General features: G+C 41.9%; 2 protein-coding genes across 3 annotated transcripts; one reads left to right on the top strand and one right to left on the bottom strand.

Annotated features, from left to right (window-relative positions):
* The first annotated feature begins 2,928 nt into the window (after window positions 1-2,928).
* Window positions 2,929-17,210, top strand: nprl3 (NPR3-like, GATOR1 complex subunit). Of its 2 annotated transcripts, XM_031827415.1 has the most exons (14): window positions 2,929-3,475; window positions 3,576-3,645; window positions 5,406-5,444; window positions 6,333-6,465; window positions 9,566-9,640; window positions 11,174-11,327; window positions 11,594-11,675; window positions 11,771-11,908; window positions 12,700-12,856; window positions 13,561-13,667; window positions 14,084-14,213; window positions 14,618-14,810; window positions 15,054-15,246; window positions 15,784-17,210. In XM_031827415.1, the coding sequence occupies exons 1-14, from the start codon at window positions 3,277-3,279 to the stop codon at window positions 15,947-15,949; spliced, it is 1,836 nt and encodes a 611-aa protein (XP_031683275.1). In that variant the 5' UTR covers window positions 2,929-3,276; the 3' UTR covers window positions 15,950-17,210. The 2 variants fall into 2 exon arrangements, with proteins under 2 accessions (XP_031683275.1, XP_020342214.2); XM_020486625.2 differs by lacking the exon at window positions 5,406-5,444 and having other exon boundaries at window positions 2,953-3,475.
* Window positions 16,795-23,207, bottom strand: mpg (N-methylpurine DNA glycosylase). The gene is made up of 3 exons (XM_020486624.2): window positions 22,634-23,207; window positions 17,942-18,146; window positions 16,795-17,586 (listed from the first exon to the last, which is right to left on the bottom strand). The coding sequence occupies exons 1-3, from the start codon at window positions 22,862-22,864 to the stop codon at window positions 17,207-17,209; spliced, it is 816 nt and encodes a 271-aa protein (XP_020342213.1). The 5' UTR covers window positions 22,865-23,207; the 3' UTR covers window positions 16,795-17,206.
* Window positions 23,208-24,998: the final 1,791 nt, after the last annotated feature.

Here is a 24,998-nt window from a genome sequence, read left to right as displayed (position 1 = left end):
ATTCTCCCAATCTTCTTCTGGATCATCCAAATGCTCTCTAGCAAACTTCAGACGGGCCTGGACATGTACTGGCTTAAGCAGGGGGACAAGTCTGGCACTGCAGGATTTGAGTCCCTGGCAGCGTAGTGTGTTACTGATGGTAGGCTTTGTTACTTTGGTCCCAGCTCTCTGCAGGTCATTCACTAGGTCCCCCCGTGTGGTTCTGGGATTTTTGCTCACCGTTCTTGTGATCATTTTGACCCCACGGAGTGAGATCTTGTTTGGAGCCCCAGATCGAGGGAGATTATCAGTGGTCTTGTATGTCTTCCATTTCCTAATAATTGCTCCCAAGTTGATTTCTTCAAACCAAGCTGCTTACCTATTGCAGATTCAGTCTTCCCAGCCTGGTACAGGTCTACAATTTTGTTTCTGGTGTCCTTTGACAGCTCTTTGGTCTTGGCCATAGTGGAGTTTGGAGTGTGACTGTTTGAGGTTGTGGACAGGTGTCTTTTATACTGATAACAAGTTCAAACAGGTGCCATTAATACAGGTAACGAGTGGAGGACAGAGGAGCCTTTTAAAGAAGAAGTTACAGGTCTGTGAGAGCCAGAAATCTTGCTTGTTTGTAGGTGACAAAAACGTATTAACCACCATAATTTGCAAATAAATTCATTAAAAATCCTACAATGTGATTTTCTGGATTTTTTTTCTCATTTTGTCTGTCATAGTTGAAGTGTACCTATGATGAAAATTACAGGCCTCTCATCTTTTTAAGTGGGAGAACTTGCACAATTGGTGGCTGACTAAATACTTTTTTGCCCCACTGTATATGGCAGGGTCTACAGACAATCACGGACTACAAAGGGAAAACCAGCCATGTCGCGGACACCGACGTTCCTGCTTCTGGACAAGGTAAACACCTTCTTTCTCCGCTTTGAGGATAACACAGTGCCACCGACACAGACCACTACCAAGGACTGTGGGCTCTCCTTCTCCGTGGCCAACGTGAGTAAGACATTTAAGCGTGTTAACCCTCGCACCTCGCAAGGCTGCCGGGCCAGACGACGTCCCTAGACATGTCCTCAGAGCATGCGGAGACCAGCTGGATGGAGTGTTTAGGGACATATTCAATCTCTCCCTATCCCAGTCTGCTGTCCTCACTTGCTTCAATATGTCCACCATTGTTCCTGTACCCAAGAAGGCAAAGGTAACTAACTGAACTAAATGACTATCGCCGATTCGCACTCACATGAAGTGCTTTGAGAGATTAGATAAGGATCATATGACCTCTACCTTACCTTACGTGACACCCTAGACCCATTTCAATTTGCTTACCGGCCCAAAAGATCCACAGACGATGCAATCGCCATTGCACTGCACACTGCCACATCCCACCTGGACAAGAGGAATGCCTACGTCAGAATGCCTACGTCAGTTCATTGACTATAGCTCAACACCATAGTACCCTCCAAGCTCATAATTAAGCTCAGGGCCCTGGGTCTGAACCCTGCCCTGTGCAACTGGATGCTGGACTTCCTGATGGGTCGCCTCCAGGTGGTGAAGGTAGGAAACAACACCACCACTTTGCTGATCCTCAACACAGGGGCACCACAAGGGTGCGTGCTCAGACCCCTCCTGTACTCCCCGTTCACTCATGACTGTGTGGCCACACATGCCTCCAACTCAATCATCAAGTTTGCAGATGACACAACAAATCACCAACAATGATGAAAGGGAGGAGGTGAGGGCCCTAGCAGCGTGGTGCCAGGAAAATAACCTCAACGTCAACAAAGCGAAGGAGCTGATTGTGGACTTCAGGAAACAGCAGAGGAAGCACGCCCCTATCCACATCGATGGGACCGCAGTGGAGAATGTGGAAAGCTTCAAGTTCCTCGGCATACACATCACTGACAATCTGAAATGGTCCTCCCACACAGACAGATTGGTGAAGAAGGCGCAACAGCACCTCTTCAACCTCAACAGGCTGAAGAAATGTGACTTGGCTCCTAATACCCTCAGATACTTTTGCAGATGCACAATTGAGAGCAAACTGTCGGGCTGTAACAACTGCACCGCCCACAACCGCAGGGATCTCCAGAGGGTGGTGCAGTCTGCCCAACGCATCACCGGAGGCACACTGCCTGCCCTCCAGGACACCTACTGCACCCAATGTCACAGGAAGGCCAAAAAGATCATCAAGGACATTAACCACCTGACCCAGGGCCTGTTCACCCTGCTATCATCCAGAAGGCGAGGTCAGAACAGGTGCACCAAAGCTGGGACCGAGAGACTGAAAAACAGCTTCCATCTCAAGACCATCAGACTGTTAAATAGCCATCACTAGCTGGCTACCACCCGGTTACTGAACCCTGCAATTTAGAGGCTTCTATCCTATATACATAGACATGGAATCAATGGCCACTTTAATAATGGAACACTAGTCACTTTAATAATGTTTACATACTGCTTTACTCATCTCATATGTATATAATGTATTCTATTCTACTGTATTTTAGTCAATGCCACTCCGACATTGCTCATCCTAATATTTATATATTTCTTAATTCCATTCTTTTTTAGATTTGTGTATTGTTGTGAATTGTTAGATACCAATGGACTGTTGGAGCAAGGAACACAAGCATTTCGCTGCACCCGCAATAACATCTGCTAAATATGTGTATGAAACTTTTTAATTTTTTTTATTTGATGTTTTATTTGGGTCTCTAGGTGATAACGTTTAAGAACCCCTGCTCTATGCTTTCCAGTTGTATTAGCCTCACGTGATCATGCTGGCTCGCGAGGCTACAGTACAGATGCATTGCTACTGAATGTGAAAAATAACAGTGATGATATTAACTGGCAAAATGCGAGTTTTACTACACAGGGTATTTGTTTTAGAATCGACCGATAATCTCACATAGTCACTGTAATCTCCCACCCCACTAGCGGAACTATTTTTACGGTCTACATCACATATCAGTGTAACACACAACATTGGAAGGCAGCGCTGAGCTGGAGTAGAGAAACAACACATCTAACATAATTATATAAGTATTCAAATATATTGTCGCCAGTATATTACCGAGTTTTGTTAAGTAGTTAATCAATGTAGCTGCGATAGCTAACGTTAACCCTAAACATTTCTTAGCTAGCATAAGCTAGTTAGCTCGGAGCTAGCTAAAGTTATATTTAAAAATTGTTGGAAAGTCTGGCAACTAGGTTTCTTATAACCATGTGACTAGCTACAGTATTGTTAAATATTAATTGACAAACAATTTGCTAACTCGACGTTAAAATATGTACATTCATTCATCTTCATTTGATTTACAAGGCGAGCGAAAATCTATGTATAAACAGTCTGAAAATAGGTTCTTCAAATGTGGTGAAAAGACAAGCCCTATCAGTGTAATTTTGGTTACTTCGGGTAGCCGAGGGAACAAATTGCTCTTTAGGTACCCATTTCAACAGGTTTCAGATTGCACATCATCACTCACGAGTAAGTAGTCCTTCATGTGTGTGTGACGTTAGCTTGCTATGTGGTGTGATATGTAAGATTTGGTAAACAAATCTTCTAATCTGATGTTTTTGCCCAATAGCAAAACAGCGAAGTCCATATGCATTGAACACTACAGGAGATGTTCTTGAAGACCCAGATGGAGATTCAAGGTATTGGTCATCATATTATGTCACCTACATAATGTTTCCATGTTTAGGCCTATATCACGACGGGGAAATAAACAACATCCCTTTGAATGGGGACTGTTAGCTTTCGAAAATCCTTCTCCGTATGTAGAATTTTCAGCCATTGCATTCGTCCGCATTTGACTCGGTGTAAACTACAATTCCGATGCTGTGTTTTAAGGTTTAAAAACGTCAATAATCATCGCTTTCGAAGCGGTTTTCGAAACGTATGCTGATATGCCCCCTATCTTTCATGTCAGTGAGAAATAATCTTTCAAATAAAAAAAGATACACTTACTTTAGTAGTTTTACACAGATCCATACACTTTGTGTGCCCCCAGTTTATGAACTACACTTCCTCCTCAGTTATCTTACACACAGGTGTTCCGAACACACTAGATAGCCAATTTTCACAGGTGGCGGCCAATGTCTTCCATCAACAAGCTCTGTAACATGGAGATATGGCTGTGTGGGAACACTAACCCTATAAGGTGTGTAGTAACTTTAATAAAACATAAAAAGTATTTCTCACTGATATGAAAGATACATTCCTTATGTTTCCAATATAGTACCTCAGGCAATGCTTCTTAATGCTTGTTAATGCAAGTGTTAATGCAAGTGAGCAAGTGTTTGGGCTCTCAACAAAACTCCCCTAGTCAGAAGATACTATCATCAATATTTGCTAAAGTAGTTAGCATTTATGAATGGGGTAGGGGACTGTGTGAAACTGCACCAGTGTGACAGGCTTCAGCATATTCATCATATGTTTTGTTAAGCAGTCATGTTTTGGATATGTTCATATCAGAACAAAATTAGTCAACATTTGATTAAAACAATTGCGGCATGTGTGTTGGCTAGGGTCCTATTGGCTGGTGTACACCCAAGACGGCTAGGGTTGTATTTGTGCCCTCTTGCATATTTGTCTGTGATATTACAGCATGGGTTCATGGCAATACACCCCTTATCTGTTGTTTGGAATAAGGTGATTATGAAAGTCACTCTATATGTGTGTCAAATAAATGGATAGATTACATGAGCTTTTTAACCTTGTTACATCAGTGCCTTTTGTTTAACATGTGGGCTTTTCAAATGTTTGCGTTTAAATTTTCAAGTGACATTCAGATAATAAGAAATGACTGGCATGTAAAATAGTGGCCACAAGATACAGCATTTAAAAAAGAAGAAGATTTCAGTGACTCATTTAATTTAAAAGCAAGAATTTAACAAAAATACACATGGCTACAATTGATAGTTACCCAATAAAAGCTACAGGCCTATTTACATCAAGTTAGGCTTACTCTTGACCTATTTCAACCCATCTATGATATTAACATGGTAATTACTCTAGTAACTTGTTGTTACTTAGTTATTTCTTTGTTGTTGCATTTTAATGGAGTCCACTAACAAAAAAAACTAATGTTGACTACTATGTAATTACAAAGCAAATGTTAAATTACTTTGTAATAACATGTTGATAACATTGTTACTGGGTCAATTATAGCATTTGTACTCCAGGACAAGAGCAATGCATCGTGAAGCGTTACAACATTTTCTGTAATCAAGTCTTTGGTACAAAAATGAGATCAATTTGCTTTTTAAATATTGATTCAAGTCACTCTCAAGTGGTAATCTTGTTTAGCTTTTGTTTGTGATGTCCTTCTGTTATGCACTCTGTCCAATTGTCTGCTGCATTTTTTTCCTTTTGTTTGCGTTTTCTTTTTTTTCTGGCCCTACTCCCATTTCAGAGAACAAACTCCGTTAACTGATGAACAGTTGGTAGCAGGGTAAGACCAAGTCATTCTAAAACCACCTTTCTTTTGTTTACAACACCCTTGTCTTTATTCACTCCTTCCTTCCTGTTTTGTCTTGCATATATATATATATATATATATAAATATATATCCTGTGTGTGTACATATATATATACCTACGCCAACCTTAATCTCTGCAATTCCTGTTGAATTATTACAGATGGAATGATTCACTGGTCTATCTTGGTAAATCCTGCATTTCAATTAAGCCTTGTTAAATGATTGCTCCAAAACCAGCAACGTAGATTTTTCAGTTCATTCAGCGTTGGAATCCACTTCATCTGATGATATTTAATTGTTGGGAAATCAATTCTGAATAGATACATAGACTTCTTCTACATGGCTAAACCAAGCAGAGCCATAATAACGTATTTCGCAGAACAAAAAACATAGTCATGATTAAGATCGGATTAGAATCTGTCCCTTTTCGGGTTTTCTGGTGGAATAATAGCTCCTGATAATGATGATATAATTTGTATTTGATGATGGGGCCAGCCTGCAGCATGAGCTATGTAAACCAGCATGAGTCTGTCACCTCCCTTTAACAAAGCCCTCACCTTCTCTGCCAGAGGGGGCTTATTCACTGTCGTCTCTCCTCTCCAAGTACTATTTACATCAGCTCCTTTCAAACTGTGATCCATCAATCAGGTTGCAGGCTGATCCATGTGGTTAACCTAACCCTCCTATCCATAGTCACACTATGGCTACCATTATAGGTTGATGGACTAAATAATAAAACAAAGACAATAAAACCGAATTAGATATAATTGGCACTTTCTCAGATATCTTGTTGCTCTCCTACCTTCCTGCTCTACTCTCAGCTGGTTTACTTAGGTCTTTTTCTCCTCTTTCTCCAATAAGGTTCTCTGACATTATCCTCGCCACTATCTTGGCCACCAAGTCTGATATGTGTGGGAAGAAGTTTGAGCTGAAGATAGACAATGTGCGTTTCGTTGGGCACCCCACCCTCCTCCAGCATCCTCACACCATTCAGGTAAGATACTTTTTTGTGAATTTGTGATGGCCTGAGCATAATTACACATTCACCCGCAGAGATTCTCTGTCAGTCAGTCCAGCAGTACCATGAGATCTGAACAATGACTGTATATGAATGGATGGACAAAGCCATCAGTCACGTGACACAATTCATCCCTTTGTGAAGACTCAATAGCACATTTGAAGCCAAGAAAGTTGGTTAATATGGTGTCTCATGGATACATAACATGCACAGTTTGAGCTACTCCAGAAAGTGACGTTGCAGGCTAGCTCCGTGCTGCCCCCTCTCAATGATTATATCAAGTTGAAGGCCTACCGGGGTACTGCAGGCTTCCATTAGTCATTCAGTAGATGCTCTTCCGCAGAGCGATTTACAGGAGCAGCTAAATAAATCAAATCTAATTTAATTTGTCACATACACATGGTTAGCAGATGTTAATGCGAGTGTAGTGAAATGCTTGTGCTTCTAGTTCTGACAATGCAGTAATAACCAACGAGTAATCTAACTAACAATTCCAAAACTACTACCTTATACACACAAGTGTAAAGGGATAAAGAATATGTACATAAAGATATATGAATGAGTGATGGTACAGAACGGCATAGGCAAGATGCAGTAGATGGTATCGAGTACAGTATATACATATGAGATGAGGATGTAAACAAATTGGCATAGTTTAAAGTGGCTAGTGATACATGTATTACATAAAGATGCAGTAGATGATATAGAGTACAGTATATCCGTAGACATATGAGATGAATAATGTTGGGTATGTAAACATTATATTAAGTAGCATTGTTTAAAGTGGCTAGTGATATTTTACATCAATTCCCATTATTAAAGTGGCTGGAGTTGAGTCAGTGTGTTGGCAGCAGCCACTCAATGTTAGTGGTGGCTGTTTAACAGTCTGATGGCCTTGAGATAGAAGCTGTTTTTCAGTCTCTCGGTCCCAGCTTTGATGCACCTGTACTGACCTCGCCTTCTGGATGATAGCGGGGTGAACAGGCAGTGGCTCGGGTGGTTGTTGTCCTTGATGATCTTTATGGCCTTCCTGTGACATCGGGTGGTACCTGGAGGGCAGGTAGTTTGCCCCCGGTGATGCGTTGTACAGACCTCACTACCCTCTGGAGAGCCTTACGGTTGTGGGCGGAGCAGTTGCCGTACCAGGCGGTGATACAGTCCGACAGGATGCTCTCGATTGTGCATCTGTAGAAGTTTGTGAGTGCTTTTGGTGACAAGCCAAATTTCTTCAGCCTCCTGAGGTTGAAGAGGCGCTGCTGCGCCTTCTTCACGATGCTGTCTGTGTGGGTGGACCAATTCAGTTTGTCTGTGATGTGTACGCCGAGGAACTTAAAACTTACTACCCTCTCCACTACTGTTCCATCGATGTGGATAGGGGGGTGTTCCCTCTGCTGTTTCCTGAAGTCCACAATCATCTCCTTAGTTTTGATGACGTTGAGTGTGAGGTTATTTTCCTGACACCACACTCCGAGGGCCCTCACCTCCTCCCTGTAGGCCGTCTCGTCATTGTTGGTAATCAAGCCTACCACTGTTGTGTCGTCCGCAAAGTTGATGATTGAGTGGGAGGCGTGTGTGGCCACGCAGTCGTGGGTGAACAGGGAGTACAGGAGAGGGCTCAGAACGCTCAGAACGCACCCTTGTGGGGCCCCAGTGTTGAGGATCAGCGGGGTGGAGATGTTGTTACCTACCCTCACCACCTGGGGGCGGCCCGTCAGGAAGTCCAGTACCCAGTTGCACAGGGCGGGGTCGAGACCCAGGGTCTCGAGCTTGATGACGAGTTTGGAGGGTACTATGGTGTTAAATGCTGAGCTGTAGTCAATGAACAGCATTCTCACATAGGTATTCCTCTTGTCCAGATGGGTTAGGGCATTGTGCAGTGTGGTTGAGATTGCATCGGGTTAAGTGCCTTGCTCAAAGGCACATTGATAGATTTTTTACCTAGTTGGCTCGGGGATTGGAACCAGCAACCTTTTGGTTTTAAAATAATCAGTTCAAGGACATACATCTGGTGTAATAGAAGCAATTATTGGTACCATGCTTGTCTTAGAATATTTTCATTTATTTACACGAAGATTGACCATGAAGATTTACATTTTTCCAATCACTACATTTTCCCAATCACTATTTTCTGCAAAAAAATTCTGCAGTACTGCGGTCGGCTTTGAACTTCGTGGCTTCAATGAGAGACGGCAGATCTTCTCCCCTCAATCTGAAACAGCAATTCTCCTTTGACTTCTAATTTCACTCTGAGACTGTGAATTCAGGTCCCTTGCTCCATCTAGTGGAAGAAGTGCCTTACATCTCAGTGTTTCACAATAATTATTTGACAATTTACAGAAGTAAGATAGAATGGTTGAATATAAGGGGTGGAGAAATCATTTGGAGTGAAATTCTAGGCAAATATTGAAATGGTTTGTAACGTAACTAAAACGTATCTAACCTAAGTAGGTTGATGATAGGTACTATTCCATTCACTGGACTACATGTAGTCTATTGGAGGGTTGAAATTAGTGTCATGATGAACCTGATAACAAATTACTCAACTGGTGCAGTGAATAATTTGCTTTCCATAAAGACTTATTTAATCCATGTGATTTGTATGCTGTTGATTCTATCCAAATGGCAATTTCTCATCAGTGTGATCCCCTAAAAACTGAGCCTGAGCTGTATGTTAGTATCCTTACAAAATGGCCCTTTTCAGAAATTATACCAACAATTCATGAGCTATGGCTCTCATAGAATGTTATTTAAAAGCTTAATTGAATACCTACTGTAATAAACCAAGCTTTAAAAAGTGCAATTATATATTTATGTATTTTTGTAAATAAGATGTTGAAAATACCAGTATAAAAGGCATGAATAAAAGGAGACATTTACAGCTGTTTATTCTATAACTTTGTCACAGGACTAACATGAATGTTTTCACTGTGTTGTTTTATACATTTCAATACATACAATAGCAAGTATTATGATTTAAATGTATTATGATTTAAATAGTGGTGTGCAAAGCCATTGATCATAGTCAGAGTGATTTAGAACATTTATTATATTTATTATCTTATTTCTTTCTGTCCAGGTGTCCAAGACAGACCCCTCACCTAAGAGGGAGATGCCCACCATGATCCTGTTCAGTGTTGTGTTTGCTCTGAGGGTAAGAACGTAATTTTTATTTTCCATAAATAGCTTTCTCTTTCCTCTTGAATATAATTATTGTCATGTCAATAATATTCCTCTTAATTTGATGAATAAGTGCTAATACTCAGGTTTTGGATTAGCTAAATGTTTTCCACATTATGTGCTTATTTTACAAACACCACATTCATTGGTGATAAATACATTTTCTCTAAATAAATTAAATAAATCAGCTGGTAATTTGGGTGGGTGAGGCCAGGTCAGGGAGAGTGCTTTCTCAGAAAGGGATGGGTCTCTCGGGGTGATAACATTCCAGCATGGGGTCTATCTGTGGTGGAAAGAAGGGTGAGAGCTGGGCGGGAGCATTGGGCTCTGTTTAATCACTCTACCCGGCATGGCACTACCCTCCCCTGGGCATGACTCAGCCTGGCAGACTGCTGATTCACTGGAGGCTGCCTAGCCCTGCACAGCTGAGACTGGGCGGAATGTGCACAGTCATGTTCTAACCTCATATCTGCCCAGCAACCCACCCAGCCTGTCACTCACTGGCATTTTCTATGGCTCTATGGCTCTGCACCTAACATGAGAATGCAGAAAATTATGTCCTGCCCTTTTGACTTGTTTGGTTTTTATTTTGAAATATGAGTAATTTGTTTAAATACATTATTGATTCATTGATTCATTTTTTTGTAATTGAGTGCCAGTAATGTCACTCAATCTCGGGTTCACCCAAAATTATTTAACTGCAAAAATACAATTTGACATGCATGTATTGATCAAATATCTGATATTATTTTTGTATAGTATGCAATTTTTTTTCTAAATGAGCAGTTTGGAACGAGGGTCATTTTACCAGTCAATAATAAAATAAAATAGTTATTATTGAACCTCTAAATGGATTATGCTGCTAATATTGCTGTTTTGAAGTTGGAGATTACAATATTTTAAAGTCAACATGTTTTGCAGTCAGCAATGCTGCTAATACTCAGATCTAGTGATGTAAACAAACCGATATCTTGGGTTACTGACTTACGGACCATAGATTCCCTATTTGTTACAATTACAATGTAATAATTTAGTAGATGCTCACAATTTCAACCAAGGTGTTATAACTATTACAGATTTCTAATCATCTACAAACTAATAATAAAGTACATTTTAGTAGTAAAAAGTTAAAGGGATATTTTGTCAATTTAGGTCCGTTATCTACCTCCCCAGAGTCTGATGAACTTGTGGATACCATTTTTATGTCTCTGCGTGCAGTTTGAAGGAAGTTGCTACCTAGTGTTAGCGCAATGACTGGAAGTCTATACACTTCCAGTCCTAACGCTAGTAAGAATTGGCTCACGACACGACCTTTTCCTTCCTTCATACTGGACGCAGACATAAAAATGGTATCGACGAGTTCATCTGACTATGGGGAGTTAGATAAAGAGCCTTAATTGCCACAATCTCGAAGTATCCCTTTAACCAAGTGTTGAAGTGTGGCTAGTGTTCCAGTTGCTTTGCACCAGTGTCTCATGCCGTCTCTCTGTCCCTGCGCCCCTTACAGGCCAACGCCGACCCGTCAGTCATCAGCTGCATGCACAACCTGTCCCGGCGCATCGCCATCGCCCTGCAGCACGAGGAGCGCCGCTGCCAGTACCTCACCAGAGAGGCCAAGCTGATGCTGGCCGTGCAGGACGAGGTCACCAACATGACCGAGAGTGAGTCACATACTACATACCCAAAACACACCACTCAGTGCTTGAGTCTAGTACCAAAAAGTACCCTCCATTAAGTACCATATACCATGAAGTACCCACTTTACTCTGATAGCATTTTACAGAACAATGCATATATTTTCCTCTCCATATTGTTCCAAAGAAGATGGGGATGAGAGGTGTCTGTCAAAGTCTTCACGCGACATGGATTTACAATGTCACGGAGAGGTCAATGTATGTGACTTGATTTTCTGTGTTTTCGCTCTTAGCTGATGGCAGCCCTCAGTCACCGTTCAGACAAATCCTTCCTAAATGCAAGCTTGCCAGGGACTTGAAGGAGGCATATGACAGGTTTGTAAAAACACCCTACAAAGTCATGTATTTGTGGATAGTTTCTTTGTTCTTACAGTGCAGGTGTAATAATAGAGTCTGTGTTGTGTTTCTAGCCTGTGTACAACAGGGGTGGTGAGGCTCCATATCAACAACTGGCTGGAGGTGAGCTTCTGTTTACCTCACAAGATCCACCGGGTAGGGGGCAACCACGTACCCCCAGAGGCTCTGGAGCGTAGCCTCAAGGCCATAAGGTGTGTATGCGTGTGAGTTTGTGAGCTACTGAACACTGTTTGTGACGTGTGGGTTACAAGTTGTAACTGACGGCAGAACTTCGTAGGCTTTCATTGTATGTGGACATTAGGTTGATCTGATTGTATTATGGAACGTTTTACAGTAATTATATACCGAGGCTGTGAGAGAGAAGTCTTTGTGGTAACAGTTAGCTCTTGTGGCCTGCTTCTTTATGTGGAACTATTAACTGCATCTGGTGAGCAGCTCCACCAATAATTTCCTGTAGGCCACAGCGCCACCTAATGGCATTCTTTATTTACTTCTTCTGCCTTTCACATGCTTATGTTTAGTCAGAGCAATGTTACAGCGTCTTCATCTCAAAATACTACAAGTCCAATTTTCCCTTAGTAAAACATGCATTGAAACTTAAATATAAGCTATAATAATAGCTATATATTATGAGTATTTTCCAAGAAAAAAATTTGTACATTTCTAGCAATTTAATTTACCTTTATTTAACTAGGCAAGTCAGTTAAGAACAAATTCTTATTTTCAATGATGGCCTAGGAACAGTGGGTTAACTGCCTGTTCAGGGGCAGAACGACAGATTTGTACCTTGTCAGCTCGGAGATTCGATCTTGCAACCTTTCAGTTACAAATCCAACGCTCTAACCACTAGGCTACCTGACACCCCCAATGAAGGGGCACTAAGTGTATTTCCATACACTTCATGGACTATATAGAATGTAACTAGTGATAATTTGTCATTAACATGGGCTCTGTGTTAAATGTATGTGTTGTTGTCCCCCAGGCCATATCATGCTCTGCTGTTGCTGGACAGTGAGAAGGCTCTGCTAGCCCAGCTGCCTTTGGACTGCTCTCCTGCTCTGGTGCGCCTCATTAAGACCTGCTCTGCAGTCAAGAACCTGCAGCAGCTGGCACAGGATGCAGACCTGAACCTGTTACAGGTTTGTATGAGCACCTTGTATCAGTGACACCAGCCTCGGGTTCAAATACATGGGTATTTGATTTTATTATTTTAGTACTTGTTTTCTGTGTATTTGAGTATTTTCAAATAATGTGACTGAATAAAATACTTATTGGAAGCATGTAAATGTATTTAAAATAATTTCCTATAAATAGCCTACTATTATTTGAAAGCATTTTCAAATACTAATTTCAAATATTATTTTCAAATGCCTGGGTTAAATGCATTGGAGTGTATTTGAGTCAGTGTATTTTTAAATACTTTCCAAATATGTTCCAATATTCAACTGCTTGTCTTTAAAAATGAAATATAAATACTTACTTCCAAATGTATTTGAAAGCAATTGAAATACCCTAAATAGTAAATACCCTAAATTTGTAGCCAGGTTTATTTGACATCAGCCCACTTTTCAACAGGGGACTATATTTCATTGTAAGTTGCTGAACACTAACATGCTGCAGTATAAAGAATTGTCAATAAAAAATAATAGCAAGTCATTAAACTGTCCACAATGGCACACCATGGCGTTGGTGTCATGTTGCTGTTCTCATACTGCCATCTAGTGGAGTAAATTAGGAATCTTCTTTCTCTTCAGTAATATTTCCTTTCAATAGACAGGTTCTGTCCATGCCCAATAATGCATTTTCACAGTTACATGTTTGCTTCTGTTTGTTGTGTGTGCAGATCTTCCAGATTGCTGCTCACCTGGTGTACTGGGGAAAAGCCATCATAGTGTACCCTCTGTGTGAGAACAATGTCTACATGCTGTCCCCACACGCCAACATCAGCCTGTGAGTATCTGTGTGTGAGTGTTTGAACAGCCTCGTGCTCCCTTTCTCTCCTTCTCTCATTCCTTCCATGCCTCATTAACAGGGTGTGTATTGAGAGGTGGCTAAACTAATGAACCAGACACTGTAATCTGTACATCCATTTTATACCAACATAATAAACTCATCATGAGCATCAGGGCGCTAATGTTGAATTATGATTGGCTTATGACCTAATGATTGGATGGTGAATCTATAACAAAATGTGATGTCATATAATGTTAACTCATTATTTTTGTTGACTGAATTAGATTTCCTTTGGGCCACTGTGTCCGTCTGTATTTTGTACTGTAGACTGAAAGGATTCTCTCCTGCTTGAACATTTGTACCGGGTACAATATGAAGAAGTAAGAAATCACCATCTCCTTCTTCTTGCATAGGTACTCTCCATTGGCTGAGGCGTTTGGCCAGCAGTTCCCAGGTCATGACCTGCCTTCCATGCTGGCCAAGTTCTCCCTGCCCCTCTCACTGTCTGAGTTTAGGAACCCACTGGATGCTTCTGTGCAGGAGGTAGGTCTATTAGGAAATACACACGCTCGTTTTGATTAAAAGATAGCTTCCAGAAAGCTACTCAGCATATAATCAGAAATGCTGATGTCTGAAGCAGAAAGAACGTCTGGGCTCTCTCCCAGACCCATCCTGGTTTGGCCGAGCTCTCTAAGCGAAGATGATAAATAATAAAAGACATCACATCAACTCCATCCTTCTCAACATTTATTTTTCATGGGAACAGGACCAGAACACACAGCTATTTCTTGGCTCCATTTTGGGCCAGGTTGGAACCTGTCTGTCTGAAAGAGATGCGCCCAGTTACAGGGTGACACTTCTTCCAGTTCCACATGTTCAGTTATTTTCTTTGAGTGGTGTCTCTGATCCAGTTTGTCCCTTCTCCTTTCCCCTCCTCCTCTGGCCAGGCCCAGCTGATCCAGATGGTGGTGTGGATGCTCCAGCGGCGCCTGCTGATCCAGCTCCATACCTACGTGTGTCTGCTGGTGCCCCCCAGTGAGGAGGAGTCAGGTCTGCTGCGGGACGAGGAGCTCCCTCTGGTGGCCCGGGTGGGGGGCCGCAGCCTCAGCACGCCCAGCGCACTCAGCTTCGGATCCCCAAGTATGTGAACTGCCCCTTCAACCAGCTGTCTTGCACTCTGGGGGTGAAGTGTTGAAGTACACTCTGTTCTTATGATGGTAGTATATTAAAACATACTCTGTACCTGGTTAACCTGTTCAATAGGGTTACCTGCTACAGTTGTGCCTCTAGTCAGCTAATCATCAACCCCTGTCTGTCATTCCTCCTCCTCAATCAATGTCTGTCTCACTCATTCTCTCCACCCCTCACTCTCTCTCTCTGTAGCCAGCAGTGATGACATGACCCTGACCAGTCCCAGTATGGATAACTCCAGTGCAGAACTGCTTCCTGGTGGAGACTCTCCACTAAACAGGAGGATGACCGAGACGTTACTGGCCAGCCTGACAGAGCACGAGCGCCAGGTCATCCTCAACATCCCGGCTGCACAGAGCCCTGAAGACCTGCGCATGTTTGCCAGGTAAAGTATGTCCCCTGCCCTTTACTAGTTGGCACCAAGGTGGGCTACTGTATTTCAGTGGCTGTGGACAGTGGCGTAATGGCGCCCTCTATTGTGTAACAGCCAGTATGACAGGTGGGCTGGGTCGTTTTGAAGGACCTGGGCTGGAGGCTCTTGTGACTCGTATATCTTCAGAACAAACATACATCTGTCAGCTTGGTCTTGTGGAGAATGAAAGGATTTTTGTTTAAAAAATTTAACAAAATTTAGAAAAAATATTTTTCTCATCCTGTCGTCATGTAACAATATATGGGAAAGAGAATGTTATTTTTCGGTTGTGTAGCAATTGTTGAGTTGCAAAAGTGAGAAAAAGCTTGAAGGAAAACGCCAAAACCCTAAGCAGTGAATCAATAGCGTGACTGCATAGTGTGCAGGATGCACTAATGTGATCACTGGCTCTAACAAGTGCTGCTTCATGCTAGATTTACTCAGCTAATGATTTGATGGAGAATTTGCTTTAGTCTAATTTCTCTGCCTCTTGTGTGATGTTCCTTCCAGGCTGCTGCACTACTTCCGAGGGCACCATCACCTGGAGGAGATCATGTATAATGAAAACATGAGGCGCTCTCAGCTGAAGACCCTCTTTGACAAATTCAGAAGTGTTCTGGTGGTCACCAACCATGAGGATCCTGTCATCTCCCTCTTCCAGTCTCCTCTGGAGTAGAGGTCTGTCATCTCCCTCTTCCACTCTCCTCTGGAGTAGAGGTCTGTCATCTCCCTCTTCCACTCTCCTCTGGAGTAGAGGTCTGTCATCTCCCTCTTCCACTCTCCTCTGGAGTAGAGGTCTGTCATCTCCCTCTTCCACTCTCCTCTGGAGTAGAGGTCTGTCATCTCCCTCGTCTGCTCTCCTCTGGAGTAGAGGTCTGTCATCTCCCTCTTCCAGTCTCCTCTGGAGTAGAGAGGTCTGTCATGAGATGAAGGACCCTTTCTGAAATACCAGACGGACAGAATGATACAGACTGCTGCTGTACAAAGGCCTTATTATGGTGCTTGCTGCTTTCAGCCAACTGGATAATATTGCAATTTGAGGTAACTAATATACTGTACTCATCTATCAATGCACCAGAAAAATATACTGATTTAAAAAAGCATAACTGTCTGCTCTGCTTGGGGGAATGTGAGTAAATGTATGTAGCTTTTAGATGATTTAATTTGTCCCTTTGTCTCTTAGATGTTTTAGGTTCAATGCCTTGTTTTCAATACTACATGATTGAATAACAGTGTGTGAAGAGCTTTAGTGACACCTATAAATTGGGCAGTTTAAACACTGTACTCCACTTGAGCCTTTCCATTTGGGGGATTCCCAAAAGTGATAAATCATCTCCAACAAACACAATGTAGGAAAACAACCCCAATGCTCATTCCAGGCTGCAGGCAAGGCTGCCTCCCCCAGGGGTCTCAGTGGGAGGGAAAGAATGAATAGATGCCAAACATCAGACATGCTGTTTCTGCTTTGAGAGAAGGAGCACGACGTTCCAAACATCTGTGAAATCAATTATTACAAAATAACTTTTCAAGCAAGGACTTTTATTAAAAAACAGGTGGAAGATTGAGAATGACTGGAATGGAAATTCTAGTTGCTTTGATAGCAGGGAGGGGAGGCTAGATCAAATATTTTACAGATGTTTGGAATGTAGTTTAATCATTTGTAGCATACAAATATGGCATATTCCATATCTGTGGGATTTGTGTTTGTGCAACAATGTGTGTATGTATTGATTCTGGATTCCCCTCGGAGCAAACATTTTGGCTTTGGGTCTTTTGCAATGATTTGCCTATAGCTAGACCAAATTACTGAAATAGCTCATAGCTGACATGTTTTCACTTGCTCTAGCATTGTCTGTAAAAAGCTGGTTATAGTTAAGAAAAAAACATTATGTACTCATCATGGTTTGATACAATTCCCAAAATATTCCCAATTTCAACTCTCTGTCTCTGCCTGTTTGTCCACTACACTCACACAGTGGTGACCACGCAGATAGAAGCGCAGGGGTTTGGTGGCCCATTCCCCATGAGAGTCAATGCCGATCCGGCTTGCTGAGACCACCTCCCTGAGGCCTGGCTCTTGCGGTCCTATCTGGGGGTCCCTCTCCAGCCACACCTCTGGCTCTGAGGCTAGGTCTCTCCGGTCGAAGCAGCGTGGTATGTCCAGGGCCTGGCACAGCTTTGAGGGACCATTGCATAGCTCCTTGTCCTTCAGGGGCCGGGCCCCCTCTCTCCGCCTGGCTGTCCGCAGCTGCCTCATCAGAGGCAGGCCATGTAGAGGCTCCAGAGCCCGCAGAAGCACGGCAGCACCCTCCCCTAGAGAGAACAAACACAGGGCATGATAGAGCGGAGCCATACTGTCTCCTTCCTCTGCCCTTTCTCCAGTGTGAATGAATGGATAATAACATGGTGCAACATATAATATAACGTCTTCAATAATGAGAAACAGTTGAAAAAGAGAGAGAACTACGGCCTAATGAAAGTAATATGGGGGAGCCTGGGAGATGCAACACTACTTAGTCTCTAATTAGGTGATTTTCCTACAGATAAGGCCAACACACTGAACTTTACTGCATGTGATTTTAATGGCAGTTTGGTTTATTACTGGTGGTTTGTTCCACTGCCTTCAGGGTAAGCCTGGCTGTTGTACTGCTTTGTTGTATGGTCTTACCTTGACTGGAAACATTCATACAGAGGTAGATGCCGTAGATGGGGTACACATAGATGGTGCCGGGTTTCATAAACATCGCTGTGTTCCTCTCAGTGCATTTTCCCCCAGCAGAGTGAGAGGCCTTGTCCTCTCCTCCCAGGTAGGCCTCAGTCTCCACCACCCTCCCTCTCAGCTCAGTGCCATCCGCACTCCGACGCACCAATACCTTGCAGCACAAACAAGGGATGGCCTAAATAAAGACTTTCCTTCATGTGTGTCCTCAGTGGGTAAGTCTTCAGTAGGAACTTGATCTATTGTTGTCTCTGAAGAGAACTAGACTACATGTGTGGGGTCACAATAAGCCCTGCTGATGGTGTGTGTGTGCCAATGGCTGTGCAACCGCTAGCTGGACTCCAATGTTGTTACAGGAACACAGAAACAACACACATTTTCCCACCATGTTTATCTAGGTCATTCAACTCATCAACTCAAGAAGTGAAAAAATGATTGCCTATCAACAATGACAAGCCACCAGGGTCTGCCAATCTAGATGTAAAATGACTGATGATAATAGCAGATGATATTGCCACTCCTATTTGCCACATCTTCAATTTAAACCTACTAGAGAGCGTGTGCCCTCAGGCCTGGAGGGAAGCTAAAGTCATTCTGCTCCCCAAGAATAGTAAAGCCCCCTTTACTGGCTCAAATAGCCGATCAATCAGCCTGTTACCAACCCTAAGTAAAGTTCTGGGGGAAAAAATGGTATTTTACAGTAAACAGAATTTCAGCATGCTTATAGGGATGGACACTCGACAAGCCCAGCACCTACACAAATGACTGATGATTGGCTGAGAGAAATTGATAAAATGATTGTGGGGGCTGTCTTGTTAGACTTTAGTGCAGCTTTTGACATTATCGATCATAGTCTGCTGCTGGAAAAGCGTATGTGTTATGGCTTTACACCCCCTGCTATAATGTGGATAAAGAGTTACTTGTCTTAATGGAAGCCTATCAAATATAATCCAGTTAGAATCAGGAATTTTTAATAACAACATGCCACTGACTGAGTAAAGCCAGAGTGTCTATGTATGCGGTTGACTCAACACTATACACGTCAGCTACTACAGCGACTGAAATGACTGCAACACTCAACAAAGAGCTGCAGTTAGTTTCAGAGTGGGTGGCAAGGAATAAGTTAGCCCTAAATATTTCTAAAACTAAAAGCATTGTATTTGGAAAAAAACACCCACTAAACCCTAAACCTCAACTAAATATTGTCATAAATAATGTGTAAATTGAGCAAGTTGATGACTAAACTGCTTGGAGTAAAACTAGATTGTAAAATACCATAGTGAAAACATATTGATGCAGTAGTAGCTAAGATGGGGAGAAGTCTCTCTATAATAAAGCGATGCTCTGCCTTAACACAATAAGGCAGGTCCTACAGGCACTAGCACAGGCCCTAGTTTTGTCGCACCTTGACTACTGTTCAGTCGAGTGGTCAGGTGCCACAAAAAAATTCTATTGGCTCAGAACAGGACAGCACAGTTGGCCCTTGGATGTACACAGAGAGCTAATATTAATAATATGCATGTCAATCTCTCCTGGCTGAAAGATTGACTTCATCACTACTTTTATTTATGAGAGGTATTGACATGTTGAATGCATGTCTGAACTGAACTGAACTGTCTGTCTAAACTACTACTGGCACACAGCTCGGACACCCATGCATACCCCACAAGACATGCCACAAGAGGTCTCTTCACAGTCCCCAAGTCCAGAACAGACTATTGGAGGCACAGAGTACAACATAGAGCCATGACTACATGGAACTATATTCCACATCAAGTAACTGACGCAAGCAGTACAAATCAATTTTAAAAACAGATTTTTTAAAAACCTTATGAAACAGCGGGACTGTGAAGCAACACAAACATTGGCACAGACACATGCATACACACAAAATAACATACACACTATACATACAGTGGGGCAAAAAAGTATTTAGTCAGCCACCAATTGTGCAAGTCCTCCCACTTAAAAAGATGAGAGGCCTGTAATTTTCATCATAGGTACACTTCAATTATGACAGACAAAATGAGAAAATAAAATCCAGAAAATCACATTGTAGGATTTTTAATAATTAATTTGCAAATTATGGTGGAATATAAGTATTTGGTCACCTACAAACAAGCAAGATTTCTGGCTCTCACAGACCTGTAACTTCTTCTTTAAGAGGCTCCTCTGTCCTCCACTCGTTACCTGTATTAATGGCACCTGTTTGAACTTGTTATCAGTATAAAATACACCTGTCCACAACCTCAAACAGTCACACTCCAAACTCCACTATGGCCAAGACCAAAGAGCTGTCAAAGGACACCAGAAACAAAATTGTAGACCTGCACCAGGCTGGGAAGACTGAATCTGCAATAGGTAAGCAGCTTGGTTTGAAGAAATCAACTGTGGGAGCAATTATTAGGAAATGGAAGACATACAAGACCACTGATAATCTCCCACGATCTGGGGCTCCACGCAAGATCTCACCCCGTGGGGTCAAAATGATCACAGGAACGGTGAGCAAAAATCCCAGAACCACACGGGGGGACCTAGTGAATGACCTGCAGAGAGCTGGGACCAAAGTAACAAAGCCTACATCAGTAACACACTACACCGCCAGGGACTCAAATCCTGCAGTGCTAGACGTGTCCCCCTGCTTAAGCTAGTACATGTCCAGGCCCGTCTGAAGTTTGCTAGAGAGCATTTGGATGATCCAGAAGAAGATTGGGAGAATGTCATATGGTCAGATGAAACCAAAATATACCTTTTTGGTAAAAACTCAACTCGTCGTGTTTGGAGGACAAAGAACGCTGAGTTGCATCCAAAGAACACCATACCTACTGTGAAGCATGGTGGTGGAAACATCATTCTTTGGGGCTGTTTTTCGGCAAAGGGACCAGGATGACTGATCCGTGTAAAGGAAAGAATGAATGGGGCCATGTATCGTGAGATTTTGAGTGAAAACCTCCTTCCATCAGCAAAGGGCATTGAAGATGAAACGTGGCTGGGTCTTTCAGCATAACAATGATCCCAAACACACCACCCGGGCAACGAAGGGGTGTCTTCGTAAGAAGCATTTCAAGGTCCTGGAGTGGCCTAGCCAGTCTCCAGATCTCAACCCCATAGAAAATCTTTGGAAGGAGTTGAAAATCCGTGTTGCCCAGCAACAGCCCCAAAATATCACTGCTCTAGAGGAGATCTGCATGGAGGAATGGGCCAAAATACCAGCAACAGTGTGTGAAAACCTTGTGAAGACTTACAGAAAACGTTTGACCTCTGTCATTGCCAACAAAGGGTATATAACAAAGTATTGAGATAAACTTTTGTTATTGACCAAATACTTATTTTCCATCATAATTTGCAAATAAATTCATAAAAAATCCTACAATGTGATTTTCTGGATTTTTTTTCTCTCATTTTGTCTGTCATAGTTGAAGTGTACCTATGATGAAAATTACAGGCCACTCATCTTTTTAAGTGGGAGAACTTGCACAATTGGTGGCTGACTAAATACTTTTTTGCCCCACTGTACACATGGATTTAGTACTGTAGATATGTGGTAGTGGTGGAGTAGGGGCCTGAGGATGCACGGCGTGTTGTAAAATCTGTGAATGTATTGCAATGTTTTAAAATTGTATAAACTGCCTTCATTTTGCTGGACCCCAGGAAGAGTAGCTGCTGCTTTGGCAGCAGCTTATGGGGATCCATAATAAATACAAAATCAACAGAGGCCATGAGACTCCATTGAGAAGGCATTTAGTATAGGTGTTGCTGGGGGGGACAAAGTAGTATAAAATGAGGTTAATGTGAGAAGGAAAACAATATTTCTCTACAAGATAAGTCCTCTCCCATCAGTTGTTTGGATCTCAGTCAGCACCAACTACTCAGAGTCAGAGGGTTTCTTTCAGTGCCATTGAAAGAAGTCACCATTGAGGAGAGCAATTATTTCAGCATTGAGCAAAGGACTGTTCACAAACCACACAGTGTTCTGAGGCAGTGTGTGCTGGAAGGCTGGTGGAATGCATGATCACACCGGGGGGAACCAAGCTTCTCTGACAATTAACAACCAGCCCGGAAGCCTTGCCACATGATAATGGCTTTCATACTTTTTATTACAGCCTTCCTGTAAACTGGTCCAGACTTAGCTTAATTAAACACAAACATGCACAGGATTCAGCCACTGGAGGGCTTAAAAAAAAGCTAAGTGCAAAGGAGTCATGGCTATGATTATTAATAGTAACTCTGCATACCAAGCACTTCCTGGCTTTGAAATTTGCTGGTCGTTTGAATGCAAGCACAGTGTTTCTGTTCAGGATTAAAATAGATGACCTTTCCAACTCTTAGTTGCAACAATAATCCTTAGAGGTGACTACAGATTGTTACACCAGATAATCATTTTTGTTTTTCCCATTTGTGTTCCATGAAGTAATCCAACAATATGTACTCTACCATCGTGTCTATTTCAAGTTTAAAAAAAAGTTCAATCACATTATCTGGTGTAACAATCTGTAGCTATATCAGGGGTAGACAAGAGCCAACCTTCCCATCCCGAGGGCTGCCCTAGTCATAGGCCTAGCTACTGTGTTATAATCTATATCTGATCAAGGGTTATTCAACAGCGGTTTGGGTTACAATGTTTGATTCTAGGGAACGTACCTTGCCCAGGAATGCTTTAGCCAAACTTATACAGGGCTGGTTGAAGAACTCTTCTCCAAGCCTTTGAGGGTCCCCCTCCTTGGAGAAGTACTGACTCTTCACTGTCCCTGGTCTGACATCACCGCTCTCATGGTCATGGACGGTAGACCTCACCTGTCTCAGTGACACGCCCTTTTTTACTTGGTCCTCGGACTCAGGTACGGATATTTGCGTCCTCTTTCGTCCTGACATTGCTTGATGTACCCGAGCTTGTAATCGAGTAAAATAGCTACCTGGCCAGATAAACTTATAACTAACGTGTTCGTCTGTGAACTAAGGCTAAACACATTAGCTAGCTAAGTTAGTATTTTTGTTTTGTTGCAACGATTTAGGGTTGTTGAGGCACATTTATGTTAGCCAGAACATACAGACCTATTCAGTATGCAACATCAATAACGTCCGTTTCCTATGTATTAATCTGAAATTGGTTTTGCACCCACAAATGATTTGTTATAGGAAATATTTGTCAAAAGCCGGGTTGGCTTGCTAGCTGTATCGCTTGGGATGCTGGGACTTCTGCTGCGTTGAGAACTAAGTGGGAAGGTGGTAATTACCAGTTGTGAAGTCGTAAAAACGAGTTCGGTGCATTCACGTGCTTTGAACTTGTTGAGACCATCGACAAAAAGGTACAGCTATCATGCTCGCAAACAAATTATAGTGTTAAAAAACACATGAATAGACTGCTTTCTATAAATACTGTTTTGTTGTTGCATTTTACTGCCGAAAATGCTGTTATTGAGACATTTTCCTTAATATTTGACGTCAGAGTTCAGCATGTGTGACCCCATTATTTTTATTTCTACCTTGCACATTCTTCCATTGCAAAACTACCATTCCAGTGTTTTACTTGCTATATTGTATTTACTTTGCCACCATGGCCTTTTTTGCCTTTACCTCCCTTCTCACCTCATTTGCTCACATTGTATATAGACTTGTTTATACTGTATTATTGACTGTATGTTTGTTTTTACTCCATGTGTAACTCTGTGTCGTTGTATCTGTCGAACTGCTTTGCAATTGTAAATGAGAACTTGTTCTCAACTTGCCTACCTGGTTAAATAAAGGTGAAATAAAATAAAAATAAATGTGTGAGAAATCGGAGCTCGGAGATAATACACGAGTTTACCACTAGTAATTACCAGTTGTAGGTTCGTGCAACTGGATTTTTACCAGTGTGGTAAATACCAGCTTCCCACTTGGTTATAAATACAGCATTTTCTTTTGACTCCTCTTAAAGGGACCACACACATCAAATGAACAAATTCAATCACAAAATGTACTTATAAAATGTGCTCTTTTACATAGAGAATTTAATTTACGTGAAGTAAATTATATGATTGAATGGTGGGGGGAAATATATTATAATTTCCAATTTTTCTCATTCTACTTCTTTATTTTCTATTTTGTTCTTACAGCAACTCACAAAAGAAAATAACTATTTAGGCTAACCTAGCTACATTAACAAGTGGTTGTGCAAGTATACATTGTAAATCTATGCTTACAGGCACAGCAGATCAGCCACTTACAGGGGACCTATAGGGGATGTTTCAAATTAGTGACTTGACCTTTGTGTAAACCTAGGATGAGTGTTGAGTTTCCCTTCACAATTTCTCTTTGTTCACAGTGAATACTTTCCAGCTGTGTTGCTTGGACTGCCAGCGAGACTCAAAGAAGGTGACTGGGGGGATGGATTCACAGTGACATCAGATTGTGTCAGCTTCCTGTTATTTTATGAATATTTTGTCTTGGCCATGGCTGAATGAGAATATGTCTGTTAGCTGATCCTGATAAGGTAATGGCCTTTGTCTGGTTACGTTCATAACATTCATAGTTATTGACCCATGCCAGTTATTTAAACATTTTTTGTGGTTTGTTAAACAAATTCCATGGATTTCACTTCACATTGCACACATTTAGAGCATCTGGATGGTTCACTGGAGATGGCATTTCACTTTGCTCCTCTCAGTTTGAGCTGTTTGAATTATCTCAATCTAAACATTACAAAACATTAAGAAACCTTCATAATATTGAGTTATACCCCCTCCCCCCATCCACACATGTTCAGTTCTTGACACAAACCAGTGGCACCTACTACCATATCGGTTCAAAAGCACTTAAATATTTTGTCTTGCCCATTCACCCTCTGAATGGCACACATACACAATCCATGTTTCAATTATCTCAAGGCTTAAACATCCTTCTTTAACCTGCCTCCTCCCCTTCATCTACACTGATTTGAATTGGATTTAACAAGTGACATTAATAAGGGATAATAGCTTTCATCTCGATTCACCTGGTCAGTTTATCTCATGGAAAGAGCAGGTGT

Source organism: Oncorhynchus kisutch, linkage group LG6 (genome assembly GCF_002021735.2).
Source record: "Oncorhynchus kisutch isolate 150728-3 linkage group LG6, Okis_V2, whole genome shotgun sequence".
Taxonomy (NCBI): domain Eukaryota; kingdom Metazoa; phylum Chordata; class Actinopteri; order Salmoniformes; family Salmonidae; genus Oncorhynchus; species Oncorhynchus kisutch.
The sequence above is the reverse complement of the archived record's forward strand: the minus strand, read 5'-3'. Positions and strand labels throughout refer to the sequence as shown.

What these genes read in the sequence shown, in the direction of transcription:
- nprl3 (XM_031827415.1), top strand. Translation starts at nt 3,277, where the DNA reads ATGTACATTCATTCATCTTCATTTGATTTACAAGGCGAGCGAAAATCT. An exon ending in AGCATCCTCACACCATTCAG is followed by an intron (nt 6,466 to 9,565) that starts GTAAGATACTTT and finishes CTTTCTGTCCAG; the next exon opens with GTGTCCAAGACAGACCCCTC. An exon ending in CCACACGCCAACATCAGCCT is followed by an intron (nt 13,668 to 14,083) that starts GTGAGTATCTGT and finishes CTTCTTGCATAG; the next exon opens with GTACTCTCCATTGGCTGAGG.
- mpg (XM_020486624.2), bottom strand. Translation starts at nt 22,864, where the DNA reads ATGTCAGGACGAAAGAGGACGCAAATATCCGTACCTGAGTCCGAGGAC. An exon ending in CTAAAGCATTCCTGGGCAAG is followed by an intron (nt 18,147 to 22,633) that starts GTACGTTCCCTA and finishes TTGTGCTGCAAG; the next exon opens with GTATTGGTGCGTCGGAGTGC. An exon ending in TATGAATGTTTCCAGTCAAG is followed by an intron (nt 17,587 to 17,941) that starts GTAAGACCATAC and finishes TGTTCTCTCTAG; the next exon opens with GGGAGGGTGCTGCCGTGCTT.